Source organism: Bolinopsis microptera, chromosome 2, assembly GCF_026151205.1.
Source record: "Bolinopsis microptera isolate Bmic1 chromosome 2, MBARI_Bmic_1.0, whole genome shotgun sequence".
In the NCBI taxonomy this organism is placed as follows: domain Eukaryota; kingdom Metazoa; phylum Ctenophora; class Tentaculata; order Lobata; family Bolinopsidae; genus Bolinopsis; species Bolinopsis microptera.
This window is the reverse complement of record NC_087073.1, coordinates 8,894,006-8,913,941: the sequence shown is the minus strand read 5'-3', so window position 1 is coordinate 8,913,941 and position 19,936 is coordinate 8,894,006. Positions and strand designations below refer to the sequence as shown.

Genomic DNA, 19,936 nt, shown 5'->3' with positions numbered 1-19,936 from the left:
CAATAGATCTGGCTGCAGACTGTATATTGAAAGGAGAGACGGTTCTTTATAAATGAACAAAGCTGGTGTGAGGTGCTAAGATCGAAGGCAAGGCCAGAGTAAAAGTAACAAAACTAGATAGGAGATATATAAGTGATGGACGGATATATTAGCCCACTGGTGGACGTGAGAAGTAGCGGGAGTGTGGAGCGAGGGATCCCAGGAGTCGGTTTACAGTAGGGAGGGGGGTGCTGCGTGCGGCGCGGTGCTCGTGTAGGTCGGGCTGTTAGACGGTGTGTGAGCGGGGAAATGACATGCCAAGCTGCTCCTGCTATCACGTGCTAACAGCGCAAACCGCGCACCAACTCGCTTGACACTAAATATACCCCGCCAATGGCACTTAGCGTGCTGCTCACGTGTTACCCGGGCCGCCAATCAGACGCTAGACTGGCTGTTTAGTCTGAGGATTGTTAATCTAATCTCCGGGGTGCGCGGGGGCAAAGTTCCCGGTTTGGCAGGGTAACTTCCCTGTCACATGGCCTTCCATCATACCTTCCAGCTGATTGTCATCCTGCTTGCTGGGCCCTGATCTGACCCCTTATCTAGACCTCTATCAGGACCTGGACCTATTACACGTCTAGTGTATCTTATCTACCGTACATATCGGAGCAGGTCCTTGTCTGCCCGGTCTATTTCTACTACAATTATAATACGCCACATGATAGTTAAACAAAGAAACCTTTCAGTGCCAAAGGTGCGACTCCCGCGAATTATGGCGCTAAGCACCCTCAAATTTCAAATTATTATGTTCCCATGCGACAATTTGATGGGCTTCCGTGGGTCCTTAACAACCTGATTGCCACCATTTCGACATATATCAAAAAAAAGCAATTTAAAAAACATGCCGTCTCTTAAAATACGCTCAGGATCAGCTTAAAATGCATTTCAGATTTACGTTTGTCATCTGGTGTGATCTAAAAAATTTAGACCGACATCTAAATTGTTGTTGAGCTAGTCGTAGAAATAGCTTTCATCGCATGTGGCTGAAAAATCAGTACGCAGGTGCGTCAGAGCTGTTTGAGAGCGAGCAGACAGGGGGACCTCATGTTGTCATTATCATAATAATATGTGCTTATCGACATTCGGCTGCTGCTAGCTCTTGGCTTAATATCTGCCTCAGCCACTAAAGCTTTAGGTTTTGAGCTAAACATATTGACTGGGCGGTGGTATAATCGGAGACATAAGCCAGCCAGCGCAGTGGTCTATCACATGCCCTTGTGAGTTGTCAGCCACTGCACTGCCACGTAGCTACTATCCGAACCATTATAGTTATCCTGCTTAGACAACTGCTCTATGCGGCATTAGCTCCTGCGCTAATTAAACTGCGGATCCAGAGCCGGATGTACACGTGGATGTTAGTGTGTCAGCACGTGCAGCGCACAGCGAGCAACCCGCCCCCTTGAGCACGTGGACAAACCAGCACCCAACACGCCCCCTTAACTCTCGGCCAGACGCCATTTCGCCTACCTTCCGGCCATCCTTAATCAACAACCTACGGCAAAATCATACTCAAAGTCAGATTTTGTCTACCTGAACATCTAACTTGCTATGACCTAACCATATATTCATGAGACGGAGATCCAAACCACAATTTCTATCTTAGATTCTACTTAAAGTAAGGTTATTCTTAAAGGTTTTACAAAAAAGGGTCGTATGAGAGTTTTTTTGCACTGTATATTGTAGAATAAATTCCTCGTGTAACAAACTCCTCGGTTTCAATTCACATGTAACTTTTGGTGGAAATCTGGAATGAAATCTGTGATCTTAAGTTTTTGGGTTTGTGATGATCGCGGATGCACTGAATATAATTTGTCCGCCAAATGATAATTTTTTACCGATAAACATGATGATTTTATATATTCTCTACCATTTGAAAAAAAGGGCGAATCGGAGCAAAATTGCATTAACTTTCCTCAGATCTATAAAAAGCTTTTAATATCTTGAGGCCTTCCAAATCTTTTTGAATTCCAAAGCCCGTCCACCCAAATTGATCCTCCTGAATGCCACCACTAATATCACGTGTCTTCATATCGGAAGAGACGGACACCCAATTTAACTAGAAAGAGTTCAACCTTTGTCTTCATATGAATTCATTGTTTTTTTCGCGGCATGTAGGCACTGTGCACACTTCATTTGTAACAAAGCGCTGTCCGTTCTTTCTGGACCAGTCTAAAGTTATTGACCTACGTGTGTTTTTGCAGATTCATATCATGAGCAACGGGTGGACAAAGAGTACGAGTCTACATTAACGATCCTAAATCTCCGGGCAGTGACTAGCCCAGCTTCAAAATACGTGAGGCACAGTTAAATGTTACACATTCTTTATAACTGAAACTATTTTTGATAATTTGATGTGGCACAGTAGTAAGAAGATAGGCAGATAGATTGAGGAGGTAAGTAACACAGAAATAGTTACCGTACGTTATTATCACAGAGTTAGAAGACTAACTAACTAGTGCACAAAACAAAAGAACGCGACCTCAGTAGATAGATCAGAACTGACAATTTGGTTTTGTTTCAGAATGCAGACGGCTGGAGAGCTGCTAAACTGGTGGAGCCTGCTAAACTGCTAGCCACCTCACCAGATGATAAATCCACAGGACCATTGGTCATGTCCTGGGTAGGAGTCATCGCTCCTCCGCCAACTACGGACAAGCAAAGACTCAGGCAAAAAGTGAGTACAACTCATCATACTGTAACTAGAATATTGTGATGTAACTGGTCGAAGGAGACACACGTGACAGCTTGCCCCTTTGTCATTGGCCGGGACAACTAGCTGATCTAATTTATAGAAACATACCCCTGCTTGAAACATCCGGCACGGCATTGCTCGACTCCCGGCCGTGCTGCTGGTGCCTGGACTTGTCCGGCCACTGCTATCACTCTTTTCTGTGAGCCAAGGAATGAAGCCGGACAAATTCGGCAGTGTTCAAATTTGAGTAGGTGCTAACTCAGGTCACGTGTTGTGTGAGGGTGCTGGTCTCATACCCGACATCCCCACCAGCTAGAGGGTACCTCCAGACGGCTTGGAGCGGGGCAGCACAGAATAGAGTGAGAGTGTCATCAGATATCACAGCTAATGTTTTGTGATATCGAATTTGTTTGGGGCACAGGTTTGTACTTGTAGAGACGGACGAATCCCTGAAGTAATTATTGGGCTATTACAAGGTCCACGCATCATCTAGGGGATTATTGACTGCTCTCCGGGTAAAGCAAATGGTAGAACCAGCACGACAAATGTCCTGTCAGTCATGAGTAAGGGGGACTGTTTATATACTGTACAGGTTATAGCTAAATATTTGGGTGGCTGCTTCATGTCTGGTAGCTGTCTTTATCTCCATGGCAACACGTTTTGTTGTCGGTGTAAATAACAGGGTGGTTGACCATTAAAAATTAAGGTGATCAATATATTCAAACCTGTTGCATCCCTTCAAACCATGTGCCCTACTTGTGTTTTCAATTACGTTTAGCAATTTGACGGTGCCGTAATTTATCTCTAAACTGTATGAACCGTCACTTTGAATTAGGTTCCAGTCGCCTAGTAGATCCAAAATTTCCTATAATCGATCCAAAATTACTACAGAAGTTTCATGATAAACGGTTGTTTGCCTAGTGACAATTCTTAGTGGGGTGCGGTGAATAATGAGCTGACGAAGATTAGACCTCGTCTATCGGCAAATATTCAAACTGAGGCATTATATGCTGCTCTATTGTGTTTTGAGCTCATTTGTATTTCCAATTAAATGAATAGGCCCGGTCCGTGCACAATGACTTGCTACAATTAGGTAACAAATCACAAAATGTTACTTGTAATCAATAGGCAACAATTTAATACCTATAATTTCATATTATGGATGTGATAATGAACGTCTGGTTTAGTACGGAGACTGTTGTTAACATGTGTTTACTACTTATATTGGCTAGAGTAACTACTTATTCGGCTTATTATAGACCGAGACACGAAGAACAGCGCACAGTTATACTACAAAGGGAATCAACAGAACCGCGGGGCGAACAATCCTAATCGCGATCGTAAGTTATCATCGTGGTGCTACCGTAGTTCCGATTAGCCGATTATCAAACATTTGATATTTCAAGGAAGAGTTGGTCTATTGAATCTCAGTAATGACAAGTCCGATAACACTGATCCAGTTACTCCAGTTGGTGGAGCTCAGAGAGGGATTTCCTTCCTCAGAGTGGACTTAGGGACCCTGCACAGTGCACTTATCTGTGATAAGTGATTTAGTGCCAGCATCTATTTCCTCCTACTTCCTCTAGATAATTAAAAAACAGGATGAGATAAGGGCAGGGCTCTCGTAAAGTCCAGGCCTGCCAAAAAATACACTGGTATTTATTTTTGTTAATGCAGACTGAGTCAAAAGTCAGCTTCTTCTATGACTTTACCAATATTATGTACCTATATGTTTTCATATGATGAAAAAATAGGGTGGTATACAATTTAATGTAAATATGTTTAAAAATGTATAATAGAAATTGCATACTGATAAACCCTAATCGCTGGAATCAATCTATTTTTCTTTATTTTTCGAGTGAAAGCCAAAAGTATGCTTCTCTTATCTAACTCTTAAGAATAACTCCTTTTATTATTAAAAAAGAAAGAGATGATCTAGTGCAGCAAACATAATGTTGTGCTTGTCCTGAAGTTCAAATTACTGTTCTATCTCTAAAAACTTCGAGTTGGATAACCGAATTCTTGGTTATACTAGCATTCACAAAGCAGAGACCATTATAAGAACAGGTCGCTCTTAAGTCTAAGGAGTAAGCAAGATACAATCGCATTTTACTAACGGAATTAACAAACCTTCGTGTTGATCGGTCGTTTGGGATCCCACACTAGGGAGAGTAACCAGTTGAGTAAATATTGCTACTAAACACAAAAATATTGATACGTACAATACTAGCAGTGCAAAACCTATTAAGAACCGAGACGAGAGAGAGCTAAGATTAATTAACGCAACATAGTCTACACGGCACGGCAACCTCACTCGATAGTTTCTTATTGTTCGCTCGGCAACGACGGCAAAGATCAAAGCAAGATTTATCACAATCTAAGAGTTAGTCATATAATGATATAATATTATACATGTATCAAAATACGAAACCCAGCAGGGGGAATAAAAGAATTAATCTTTAATGAAAGGAGCTTGTCGGTGTAGCATTGTCTAAGTGCAGAATGTATCATCACTCAGTGGATCAGATGGCTATATCTCACGTGTCTATATCTCAAGTCCGCCTCCTCAGACAAAAACTTAAATATCTCTCACACATGCCGACCAGCGGCAAAAGTAAAGGGGGACAAAATTTAGTATATATTGTCAGTCGTTGAGTGCCCGATTGAAATAATTCTTTTTGGTATGACTTGCTATTATCGCTCATTCGAGGAATATATCAGGTAAAATAATAACGCCCTTCATTTTTTCCGAACGAACGTCCATTTTTGCGGTTTTTTAAAGATATTTCGAATGATTAGATCGATTCAAATTGTAATGCATTGTTATATTTCATTCATTGCGTGGGATCAAGTGATAGGGTTGATACTAGATCAGTACTATGGGAATCATGCAGAAAGCACGGTTTTGTAGCAACGCAAAGTTAAAGGTCTCAAATGTGAAACATGGCTTTGTTATAATACCCAACGTATGTATAGTGTATACTGACTTTTGGTCCTCTGTATCACCAGAAAATTATCCTTCTGATATGTACATAGATATCACCGATATGTTGAGTCATTGGAGCCACTTTGTGGCGATAACACATTCGTCGTCGATATTGAATGGCGTCAAATGCCTATGACGAACGATTAACTTGCTTTACGTCCTATTCACGGATAATTCTTTCTTTTATTTTAATTTAACAAAGTAAACGAATGTCGAGCTCTGGGAAAACGTAACACGGCTTCTAAAAAACATGGTACGGATCGACGAAAGACGTGACTAACATAAAATGGGAAACTTCAGTTCTTTTGGTTACTTTCGGATCCTCATGTAATCAGAAATATGCCAAAACATATACACGACGTCCTTACTCCCTGCCTTGTACAGCTGGGCTTGATAATAGTAACTAAATCAGCATTTAGCGATATAATAAAATAACAGATAAATAGAATAATAAATGTATGTAAAAATAGATACATATGATGATTTAAAAATAAATATGTGATATGATATACAAATACAGTAGATATAATCATAAACAATATGATAAATAAATATTTGCTCAACGACGAGCACAAAAACAATTGACAATACCAATATTCGAGCTTTTCATTCAGAATTAAAACAAGTCCTTCATATTATGGAGCCTGGGTGTGGACTAGCGGTACCTGGTTAAAGCATTTCCATCCCATTACATAATAATACTCGAATTATTCGTTATATTATAGTAGTGTTGAAAGTATTAAAATATATTACAAAATTATTATGTATATGTTTTTATATGGCGAAAAAAATAGTATAGTAGAAAATATAACGTAAATATGTTTTTAAAATATATACATTATATAATAATAATTAAATCCTGATGCCATCTCAAATTTGCATCAACATTGCTTTCTTTGTGTGCTACACCAGCACGAAGACGATAATTGCTTAATGCTTGGGGTTAGCAGATAAGACATCCAGGCCCACTTCAAGTAACATAATAGAGGTAAGGGATGAAAATATACAATGAAAAACTCTTCCATCTAACCAAAAATCTCAAACAGAACACTCTCGCAACGACTCTTCCAGAATTTTCGCCAGCTGAAAAACCGGTACAAAAATCTTATACTTCAGTTGATCTCTTCTGGGAATAAGGGGACATGCCTATGACCAGTTTCACGCACACTTCCACTTATCAGGACCCAGTGACCCAGTGTGGCGCTTGTTTATGTCATTTCAAATGCTGGGAGAACCCATTGAAAGCACCACCAGCGCTTATCAACATAAATGTGTCAAAGTTATCCTAAGAGTAAGTCAGTGGACTAACGCTCTTGTACTTATTTGACAGTTAAGTAAGGATGGTACTGCAACATGTTGATGGCAGGAAGGGCTTACCACTGCTTAAAACCCTGCACATCAACAAACCTTGAGACATGTGCCAGGCCCCACTTGCCAGGTCCAGCTGTTGAATCAGCTGAAGTGTGGGACCTTGCTGTTACGACGAGAAAATTTTAAAGTTTCCTTACTGCAGAGATAATGCCACTGTCCCATTTGATCAAGCCGACAATGTACCAGGAAAATATGGATGACAAGCCCTCTGAGAATCTTACGAACAACTAATAAATTCAACTAGCAAAATCAAATGACTTTCCTCAACAGAACGGATGTCCTGCCTCAGGTGGTTGTGCTCCATTACTGTTGTTCTCCCAGAACCTCTAGTCGCAGTGGAGTCAGGGTTCGGGTCATGGTGAGGTGTAGCGCTAGGGTAAAGGTTAGAGTTTAGGATTCCAACTTAATTTGATGTATTTTTTAACGCTGATACCGAATCACCCTACATGACTTAGAGTTAAAAATGTTTCCCTGACGAGTTATCACGAAAAACTGTCTTGATCACGTGACATGGCCATAAAAGGAAGTAAGTAATATTTATCATTAGGGGTTTATCAGATGCTGGAGTTATAGGGATTGAGTTAGGGTTAGGGTTGGGGTCATAGTAGAGGGCTAGCGTTTTGAATTTTCCAACATAGAGTTATTAGAGTTAAGATAAAGGTTATGGGACATGACGTATGATAATCGCTCCTAAATGGTTTTGTGGTATTGTCCCGTTTACCAGATAAATCGTCAGATTATTCAAATTATCCTAAACCGTACCATATTAGATAGGTAAGGGTTATTGACAATTGTGTTGAATTATTCAGTTGCTCCCAGGAGGGGTTGTTTAAAACATATAAGTGATACGAAATGTTTATTAAGCAGGAGCTTTCAAAATACATGTATAAATCGTATTCAGCTGCAAGCTAGTTGCTCCCTAGTATGACATTTGAATTTCTTACTAACCTAACTATCCAGAGATACATTAAAGATAAAGTTACATCCAAGACTACCAGTTCAAAATTTATAAAGATACTGATGACGGATATAAACGTAATAGAGTAATGAGTGTACACACAACTACAAAATATGATAATTTCTCATTGTTCGATCGCGGCTAATAAGCAAGATTAATCAAAAGCAGAAGTATAAAGGCTGCCAATGATATAACATAATAGACGTGACATATCTCACGTGTATAACTATAAGCAAACCTGACTCGGTTTGTTGACTCCATGGACAAAAGATTATCAAATATTCATCCCTCATTCATCAGTATTTACCATGAGTAAACCCATTAAACGACAGGTGTCACGTACCAACTCACGACGGTTGAAATCCCAATTTCCAATTCTTCATTTTCTAGATATAAACGATCAGATTAATTTCTATGGCATCGTTTTACTTTAAGCCTTTTTCACTAAATAATTGTAATAAATTCCCACCATCCTCCGATTCATGAATCATAAAAAGTATTTAACTCAAAAGAGGATGGATTTGGTTCTGTATCATCATTAAAAGTTCGTGGTAATTCGGTTGATGTGAATTTGGCGGGGATAATTATAGTGGTACGAAACTTTGGATTAAAAAAACCTGAATTTTAAACCAATTGGGACTTTAAAATGTCTGTCTTTCTTCAGTCAGAATAGATGCATATTTAAACAATCCTGAAAGCAATAAGAACTTATCGAATACTGCTTAAACTGCAAAGTGAGATGTATTTAATTGTGTGCTCAGTGCACATCATGAAAAAGAGAAAGCAACGAAACTACAGAAAGTACTAAAGACCTCGAAAATTCTCCAGCCAAACTGACTCATACTGCAGTACTGAGTACTCATGACGCAGGTTAAAGACACTTTTGTCACTTTCGTTCAGGGCATGACAATAAAACGAAACTCCGAAAATTGGCAATGAGTAGGATTAATGACTTGAAATCCGAACAGATCAAAAATTCGGAGAAATATTCATCTAATTTTAAAATTAGATGAAGAGTGGCCTTTTAATTAGTACGCGGACCAGGACTTTTTAAGGTTTTGTTTGAGCGTGATATTTGTTGAATGCAATCTTTTGTTAGATAAATATTCACCTCAGTACACGACTGTCAACCAGCTCCTCAGGGTTTTGAATGAGGTGCTTTAGAACACTTACGAAAATATCGCATTCTTACCTTCTATACGATGTTGCAATAGTAATACAAACTATGTAAATATTATGTTTTAACAATGTCGCACCTCAGTGCGGAATACTTTAGTAAATAAAGAACTAAAGAAAGACCTCACAAATTACGGGAATAAGTCGATAGATACCTTCTATGAGAAACATGAAATCCAAGGATTAGAAAGCACCTGATCATAAACAACAAACAAGTCGACTCCCGAAGAACTGGATCTCCGATTGAAGAAGAGTCGTAGATAAGGCAAAAGAATGTAACAAATGCATTGCGAAGTATCTGTAACTCCATGAATTCAAGTAACAATAAACAGGAGTATCCCAGATCTGCAGCCGGATGATGTTAACAATAGTCCTTCCGGTCCTCCCCTCCGGAAAATAATTGTAACCCTCCCCCATCCCGGAAATTGAATGTGGTATTACCAGAACTCATCAACTTCAGAGTATGTTGTTTCAAATAAAACACCAATAAATTAATATGATAGCCAGAATCAATTCATTGTGCAACACTTACACATTCATAATTCATTGTTTTTCGACTGATCGAATTCAGTATAAAGGTCGTGCCGACACTTTTTGGGAGACCTATCTGATGGTAGAATGAAGGTAGTGACAGCCCCCACAAAAACCAGAGACTAGTGTGGCATTCATAATTTGTTATCTGCCGATAAGTCCATTTGGCATCATGAGATTGACATGTGCTGGTTGCTTATGTCAAAATGTTATTCTACAATTCGAATCTATGTATTTCTTTATTGCCAGTAGGAGCCAATGCCATCTATCGCATTTCATTTACAACAAATTGTCCGGAGTTGTCCGCTGGAAGGCCCCTTACCACGGATCCTGATGGAGGGCTGCAGCAAATAACTACCAGAAGATGCTTCGTGCTGTACATTGCATTTGCACGATGCCAAGAATTTCTCTCAAATTTTCTGAAAGTGAAAAACGTCGCCAGAATATCTATCCCAGTTACTGTTAGGAGAACGCCAAGACTAGTCAGGAATAAGAATTTAACTCTATTGATGGTGTAATGTTAACCTGCTCGAAACCCAAGCCTCGCGTCAACCGTGCTGGAATGAAATAAAACTAGATAATATGTACTAGAAGCAGTAAGCACCTATAAAAGATTCACTGCCCTTCTCGTACCAGACAAATTCTTCTTTTAAGTGCACATAATTGCTATAAAGACAAATTTAGTTTTGGGAATTATGCATGATCAAAGCCAAACTTCAAAGCAGATTGTAATTGCACTAATCGTAGAGAAATGAGCAAGATCGTGCAGATTAGACTCCAGGAATGGTCAAAGAAAACCATGCGTATCCCATTCTCGTTATCCTGGTAAAATTAGCGCACCAAGTGTGACGGTTAGGTTTGAGATAGAATAAATCAAGACATTCCCTATCTTTCATGATATTTATAACTTATGCTTGCAAGACATCAAGATAATTCCAATTCTAACTCCGAAATTTACGTCAAGATCGTTTGTGTTTAAACCGGACATTGCGTGAACGGACATTAAAATGAACGCTCGAAGGCATTCATGTTTAGTAATTAATTTAACTTCCATATCGGACTTTATTTCGGACTTCATTCGTTTATATGTTTTACAATTCAGGCGGTGACAAAGAAGACGATGTTTCCACTCAGACCAGATGCTGTGGAACAGAAATGTATCATAACAGACAGATCTAGCTTGTCAGGCTGTGTTACCAAGAACATGTGACGTCTTTGCAAGTTTCACAACATTTAATATCGACCCTGGGCGCAAGATTATGATTGAAACTATTTAACGCTTATTTTGACAAGTTTGACACTATATCTAATGTTACAACTTAGTTTTAAGTTCAACAGCACAGTCCGAGATCGATCAAAATCATCCCACAATCACACTTTTCGCAATGTTTGCTGAGTGAACAATTTTCTGAAATTAATGCTGAAAGTACTTGTATCTGGACCACAAAGCTGAAATGCGAAATACAGAATTTTAACTTCTTAAAGCCGATTTGAACTATTCTTCGACAAGAGATGATATGAAGCTACTTGTACGGCTTCGCATGCACCATTTCCGTCGACCCTACTACGATGAGGTGGTGGGTAGGGCAAGGTCTGAAAAAAGTTACTAAAAAGAGCAAGAAGAGACGAATAAAAAATACTACCAAAGCCGTGAATGAAATTGGTTTCCCGCTTTTACCACGGATTAGATTTTGTTCTTCGTTTTTCCAACTGTTCTGTGCCGGTACGATCAACAATAATTCAATCATGCAAGTTTATGTGGTCAAATGTCAACATTTTCATGTCCATTTGTTTCAGCAAACGTCGTGAAATGTTACAAAAAAAGATTTGCTGCTCATTTGTCATATTTTTATAATTGTCGCATTACCGTAAATAGTATAACTGTAACCCAAAAGTCTTCCAGCCAAAACTTTTAACAATTAGTACTACTATTAGTGCTATCCTTATTTTTTGAACATTTGCAATTACGTATCTCATTATTGAGCAATGAAAATCAAATTTCAGCAAAATGATAATAAATTAAAATTTGATGATCTATTAATAAATCGAGGTTCCTAAATTTATTCATTATTGGCCTATGTTACTCTAATTGTACTTGTAGTCTTAGCATACATACTATCTCAAAACAGCTTCATTTTAAAATCGGAATCTGAAAATGGATCATTTAGATATTACGAAGCCATATTTTGGCCGATATACTATGTATTATAGACCCCTCCCCTGGCCTCCGTAAGCGACTTTACACATAACGTATATGTAGCAATTACTCTAGCGTAAGCATTTATGGAGATCGACATTGCTAGACATGTTCAGTATGGTATTAGTAGAGGCTATTACAGGCATTATCTGCTCGATACATTAGAATCATGGAAATAGATTCTTGCTGTCAAAATTGCAAAAAACTGAACAAATTGTGTTATAAGTATAATACAATTGACGGTGATCGAGTAATAATTATACAATTTTGGGTTCCAATTTTGGTTTTTAATTTTGTCACACATTGTGATCTCAGTGCCTATAACGTTTTGATTGAGCGATTACAATTTGTTGATTTATTTTATTTCTTTTCAACATTTTTACCTGTTCGATGCAAGATTTATGACGATTTCGTCTGTACACTTTGTATGTTGTAATAAAGTTGTATTATAATTAAGTTGATATTATTATTAAATTTTATGTTCTAATTTACGAATTGACGGGTATTAAATTGTACATTGTAAACTTCTATTTCAAATCTTAGTAAATTCCCAGCTGCTGTAGTACTATTATTTACGGCGAATCATTTTAACAAATTAACAATTAATTCTCTATCGTATCGAAATGATGAAAAACGTTTGAAATTTTCGAATTTATTTAGAAATTTGACCACAGAGGGAAACGTTAAAATGGTACGCTGTAAATTAAATAGTTAAAGTAGGACTATTAGCAGGAAACTGTTCGAAATAACCCATCAATATTCAATACTACATGATCAATCATGATGAATGCCTAAATTTCACATTTTACTGCATATTGTCGTACTAATCACCGATTAGAAATGCTGCACATTTTGATCGTGATCTTCATCTACCGACATTGGTTTCAGTTTAATTGGCTAGAATGACCTTTGAGTTGTGCGTGTTTATTAGAAAACGATTGATTACTGTTAGTATTAACAAATCAGGCCAAGACATTTCTGTAATTAAAAAATTTGCGGTTTGCTAGCAATAATAAGTAAACACAAAAAATGATTTATATACTAAAAGTAAAAGTAAAGAAGTGACAGTGTGATAACATTGCTCAGCTTTTAATTGAGGAAAACAGATACGCACGATTTTCCAAGTAACTAAAGCATAAAGTAGTCACCACAATGCCACGTGATATTGGCGCGGACGAAATAGTCGCGAAATAGTCGCGAAGTTTGAAGTGGCTGATTTCTGTCTCACCACTCCCGTCTGGATCATCAACGTCATTTCGTGGCGAAGGCCACGATATGGCCGCGCACACGTGCATGTGCACGGCTGGCCCACAACGTGGGGCTAGCTGATATTATAACAAAAATCAGGTATTGGAATTACGACGCGACGTGAGGAAACAACATAATATATGTGTGGTAAACTTTCGGGCAATTCATCGAAACTAGTAGTATGTAGTAGTACTAGTAGTATAAATAGAACTATATATGTTTATCATTTATACTCTAGACTGCAGATACCCCAGGAAACCTTACCGTTAGGGGCCTCACTTCGGAAGTAAAAGAAAAATGTCCGTCTTGTAAAACTAAATTTAGCTCCCCAGGAGCCAAATTCAAAACAATGTAGATTTTAAATTATCGCGAAAAGTCATATTTTAGGCCTTATAAAACTGCGCAGCTTTAACTTTGCGGATTATTGTTCTCTGATTGGCTGAATCGTATCACGTGGTACGTGTACAATTGCATTTTGGAATAATTGAAGCGTGCATTAAATGCAATGAACTAACGAGCGCGCGCGGAGTTCAACAAGCTGTGAAAAGGCGATCACCCTGTAGTAATATCGCTAGCCGGTAAGGTCTGCTGGGACCAGGTAAGCTTGACGCGACGTTCGCGTTAATAGTACAGTAGTATAATTATGTCCCAATAGTAGTAGTACCTAGCCATGAGTCTAGGCGTACTGCGGTCGCGCTACTGCAAGTGAGAGGGCTCTGTAGTTAGAGCTTGACCATTTTTAATGGTCTGGCCCGGCGTGCACTACTTCGTAGCACTTGCCTTTGAGAACAAAGCGGCGCGCGCTACTTACTTCGAAGAAATTTAGACGAGTAACATCCGTCAAGTTAAAGCAACTTGGTGATCACTTACCTGGGGACCTCAGGCTATCATGTTCATAAATCGAGATTAGGCGGGAATATGACTGATGACAGGCTGGGCGCGGCCCAGTAAGGGATTACAGGCTATTACATTTATTGTTTATGTTCATAATCATAGACATAATGGAGATTTTGCGGGATGACGCCCTTTTTCGTGCGCATTGCTTGATGATATCAACCCTTCCAGACCGTTGTTCTGCGAATTAACAAAACAACGATCTCGTTCGATGCAAAGTAAAAATAATAGTTTGCGCGGCTCGTTGAAGCGGCAAAGTCATCCAATCGTGCGCACTTCAATTTTTGATTGAGGGTGTCAACCCATCGAGATCGTTGCTTTGTGAAGCAAAGCAACAATCGACGATGCGAACAATTTTCGATGCGAAGCAAGATTGCTAATGCTAGTTTGCGCGGTGCATCAAAGCTACGAAGTCCTCCAATTCAAGTTTGGTACTTTGATCTCATATCATATCACGAACAAAGATTTCCATAAATCTTGTAAAGAAAAGTTCGACTAAATGTATGCGATTTAGTCAGGGCAACAAATTATTTTAAAATGAAACTTAAATTTTAGGTACGCCGCGCATATTTTCGACAAGTTACACTGTACTATGAAAATCGAGCGCTGAAGCGACGACTGTCATTATTGCTCAATAATACCCTTACTCATTACTGTTTCTAGTGTTATTTTTGCACTCTGTAACACCTTTTGCCTCATCATTGCCTGATCATTGTTTCTGTGTGCAATTTGATAATTCAATGAAACGAAAATTTTTCAATGAAACGAAAAGTTTTATTTTACATTCCTTTAATCATAAATAAAATAAGAGCTTAAACCACGAATTAGTTAGCTAGAAGTAAACTTGAGGAAATATTTTTGGTGATTGTATATAATTATTTAAAAAACTTCATTTGGTTGTTAGTATTTTTATTATGGTAAGCGGTTGAATTTAGTGAGACAAGGTCAGTTTCTCTATTATCTTAGAAAAATGTCTACTTTACAGTAGGCAATGCTGAGTGGCAGGAATGAGGGACCAAAACGCTTGGGGCTAACAACAGTGGCGTAACGAAAGGCCCTGCTGACCCCGCTGTGCAGGGGGGCGCCGTCTTAGGGGGGCGCCAAATCGTCGTTTGAATGTGGGACAATTTCGAAAACTTAACTAAAGTACTAGCAAAACTGCGCGTTTTGCTCTAGATACACACATTTTTAGAGATTTTACCGGCGTATTCTCTAAAATCACCTAATTTGTTCAATTTTAGGGAGGGGCACCAAAAGGGGAGGGGGCGCCAACAGGGGGGCGCTTTTTTCGGCAGGGGGCGCCAACAGGCAACGTTACGCCACTGGCTAACAATGGCCCATTTACAAACCACTTCAGACATGGCAATGATGTCATTTATGCTTAATTCGTCTGAAACTGACCCTACTGCACTTCTAACATTCTATAAAAATCTCTTCTAAAATAGGTATACAAATGCATAACACAAAACACACAAATAAAATGTTTATAATCCTTATAGTAGAGGCTCTTACGGGCAAAAAGACGTGTTTTCTGCTACGAGTTTAGAGACCTAACCGCTAATTGGACACAATAGTATGATGCCTAAGGATCGATAATATGTTAAGAAGTATAAATTTGGCCTTATTAGTCACGTGCTATACCAATGCGCGTTTTAAACTTTGACAGTCTATTACGCTAAGGCAAATAGAGTAATTATATTCATATTTTGTCAGGAATAAGATCACATTATTTTCTATTTGGTGTGAAAATATGAGCTAGAACGGACATAATCTCGCTGAGTTATAGCTGTTTGAAATTTATGATGAACGCGCAGGTGCCAATTGATAACAACTAAATAAAATGCTTTTGCGCGTAGTGCGCGTCGAAAATTTGGCAAAAACGCTTGCGGAGTGACAATATTCAAACTTCGATAAAGTATATGAAGTGGGTAAAGGAAAAATTTAGGCAAAAACGATGTGACTATTTTTGGGTTGATGTAATACAACTGCAAAAACTTATTCAAACTTCAAGCAAAAAAGTCAAAATTTTTACCACTTTTTTGGATTTTTACCCCCAAAAAAATAGAGGGATTTTTCAAATTTTTATATCATCTTGTGTGGCTGTGTTTTAGCTATCTCCATGCAAGTTTTGCCGACATGCCAACAAAATTAACTTGTTCAAAATATCAAAAAACATGGTTTTTTGGCCTATTTTTTGCCCAAAAATCGGTTTTTTGCAATTTTACCCCCAAAAAGTCAGTCCAATCATCTTTAAACCACTTTTAATCGATTCTACGGTCAAAAATACGTCTAGTAGGGTGTATCTGGGGTCCCTAGCGTATCGAGCAGACAATGCCCGTAAGAGCCTCTACTATTATATATAATAAATTTCTATAGAACTTTTAGATTTCTATAAAACTAATAAACCTATATAATATATAAAATATTCATTTTGCACCCAGAGAAAGATGTGATCACAGAGGTACCCAGTGGAATAAATTTTAAATATGACTAGGAATCCAGTTTGGGAAGAAAAAAAGGCTATTTATTTTTCGGCCGCTTTGCGGCCGACTTGTCACTGGTCAGCTCTTCTCCCAGGTCAAGATTAGTTTGAAATGCTTAGCGTATCCATTAGAATAATTACCGGATGAATATGCAATTGCAAATTTTGAAATTAAATAAAAAATTTCTGAGAATTCTTTAATTTATTTGAAACGCAAGGAAATATTTTTTAAAAGAACTATATAGGCTAGCCCACAGACATCTCCAAATCATGCTTCATAGCAGCTCGTTAAATTGAGATCCAAGATTTAACTCTCGTCAGCATGATGAACGATTCACTACTCTGAAAATGGCTTCGACCTTGTGTCGATAGTTTTGGCCTGACTTTGGATCTGAAGCTTGCTTCTGCCAGGTTAGATACAATATTAGACAATAAACAATGATAAACTTCGGACTTAAAGCGGGATAGGGATGTATAATGGAGGGGGTTGTCTGCACTGTACTCTAGATGATCTAGGATGTGAAGCTTGCTTAAGCCTAGAACACACGAGTTCCCCTGATATAGTAGCAATGGCTAGATTCACTTCCTTCCCACTTGCACTGTTGTTGACTTGTAGCTACAATATTAAATTGATTCGTGGAAATCGGTCTCGGATGTGAAGCTTCCTTAAGCGCCAAACCCTGAGAATACTGTATTACTCGAACTTCGAGAATTTTCTAAATGAATCTAGACTAAAGGAGCCAACTTGAATCCATAAAATTTTGAATGCTACATTTTAAAATACCGCTCTATATTTACACCGTTCACCAGTTAATATGGCTGGGAGGATTGGGAGGATTCATATTAGATTGTCGATTGTTTAAGATTAACTTGATATTTTAGCGTATCAGAGCTGAAATTTTGCATGACTATTTCAAATGACTATTTTACATGACTATTTTTTCATATAAATTTTTCATTCTATTTTTTATTCTATTTTTTCATCTAAATTTTGACATTAAGTCTACCTTAGGGTCCACACATCCAAAATGATTATCTTGAAATTGAAAATTAGCTGGGTGTGCCTTTTCCTTTGTCTTACTAACGTGTGTGAGCGCAGTGTAGTGAGAAAGTGTTTTTAACAGATTTATTATTAGACTTAGGATTATGATTTTTAATATATTACATTGATATAAGATTTATTTTTGATAGGTACTTAATAAAGTTGATGAATTTCCCTCCCTATTAAAATTTTAAACCCATTTAGTGAAAATTGATAAACGAAGATCTAGATATTGATACATATTATAACCAACATTGCTTATATTCTGCCTTTTAAACAAAGAGCAAATCTTATTAATGCCTTCTTCCTGTCCTAAAACTAAAACTTCATCCTATTAAAGTAAAGGCCAGTTGTTACCACAAGCTATTATACCGTCCCTCTCAAAAACATGCCTCAGCCTCCATCAAAAACAATTTTAGTTTTCAGTCCTTCTAGTTTCCAAAAATCTACCGAGCTAGTGTTCTGGTGTGCACAAAAGCCCCTAAGCCCGTGCATTCCTTGCCCCGCTAGCTGCCAGTCCTTGACAAACTTCCAATAGCAAAGATCAACTAGTCATTTACAAATTGAGCACTATACAATTTTAATTGTTTTAAATATTTGACTTTGTAAAATGAGCTAAAACATTGATTTATTAGTTTCATTGATTTATTAGTTTCATTGATATTCCGGGATGTTGAGGAAGGAGGAATGGATAGCGCGCGTTTTCTGCGCGTTTTTTGGTGTCTGAATGCGCAAAAAATAGTCAAGCAATCTTATAGGTAAGAAATAGTCATGGAATCTAGGAATGCACTCGATTCGAACTTCGAGTCGATAAAATGATGTAACATCGCGTTAGCCCTGAGAGCGACCAATTTTGATTTAATTTTAAATTAATGTGAATATTTTTTCCACAAGAATCTTTTTTTACCGGTTATCAACAAATTTTGACTAGGTGTTAAATTCCTGGACGCCTGACTATTTGCCACTGGGCAGATTTAGTTTCGATATTATGTTCATGACAAGGTATGGGGCTGCTGCAAGCTATATTTTGCTAAGATATTACCGCTTTTTCAAGCTTAAGTAATCTAGGTAAGGTCAATTTTAAAGTTTTTGAATTTTGTCGAACGCTGTTTAAGGCTAAGTTCCAGTCATTTGGTTCTCCTTCCTTTTGAGTGTGAGTGACGGTGATTCTTATGGATGATTTGAGGTGATTGGGCTTATAACAGGTGAATGTAGTTAGCATGAGATTTTGTCGTACTGTATTCCATATTGTCCCTGCTCTGTATATGTAGCTGTCTGATGGTTTAGGTGTGAGAATGAGTGTCTCTTTGCCAAGTCTGCCAGATGTTTCAAAGAGGGAGTATAGTGATATAGGGGTTCTATATTTCAAGACCTTGAAGATGTCATTAACACAATGGTAGAAGTACAGATTATGCACATTCATGATTTCATGAGTGTTGAAGAGAGGTTTTGTATGCTCCTTTCTGTAGAATTCCTTGCCCAGGATTTGCTCCCCGTAGGGTCTGCATTGTGCACTAGTTTTAAATTTATCCAAGTATGCTTCTTTATCTCCAAACATTATGCGGGCACACATTTTCTGTGCTTTGAACAGAGGTTCAAGTTTTTTGTTAGATGCCCCTCCCCAGACAGTTATACCATATGCAAGATAGCTTTCAAACAGAGTGTGATATAGATCTTTATGGAGTGATGTGGGAATGTTATCTTTAATTCTATTTAGCATGCCACAGCAGCTGGCTAGTTTTTTTGCTAATTTCCTTCTATGTGCGTTCCAGTTTAGGTCTTCATCGATTGTTACACCTAAGAATTTAGTTTCATGTACTCTCTCCAAGGGTATGCCATTGATATTGATTTCTTGATCAGAGGGTGTATCTTCATCTTTGTTGGATCGAGAGTTTGAGAATTCAAGGTAACAGCTCTTGCCAGTGTTTATGTGAAGTTTATTGGCAAGCATGTAGCGGTGTACGGAATTTAGGACATCATTGGCTTTTTTGTATGCTAATTAACTATGTTTTCATGTATCCTCATTGATTAGAGAAGTAAAATTATTGGCCGATTGTTGTTGCCAATTGCCATTTCGAAATATTCAATGAGTTCATTTTTTCAAAGCTGCTCTTTGCTGAATGCACCATATTGATTATTCGATAGCATCACTTAGGGCCCATCTACTTAGGACGTCCGGCAAATAGGGAGGGGGTGGTTTTGGAATTTAGGACAAATCCGGACAGGGGGAGGGGGTAGTTTCTGAAAATCTGGACATTTGGAAATTTTGGCAGAATTAACGAAAAAGTTTCATTTACTTCAACTCTCTGAATTTTATTTC

At 38.1% G+C, this 19,936-nt stretch overlaps 1 protein-coding gene across 1 annotated transcript in view; it reads left to right on the top strand.

Annotated features, from left to right (window-relative positions):
* Window positions 1-11,606, top strand: part of LOC134811081 (protein FAM184A-like) — a 42,919-nt gene extending 31,313 nt beyond the window's left edge. The window contains exon 9 of the mRNA XM_063817796.1: window positions 10,856-11,606. Within this exon, the coding sequence (XP_063673866.1) occupies window positions 10,856-10,963 (108 nt within the window). The 3' untranslated portion in view covers window positions 10,964-11,606. The remainder of the gene's footprint in view (window positions 1-10,855) is intronic.
* Window positions 11,607-19,936: the final 8,330 nt, after the last annotated feature.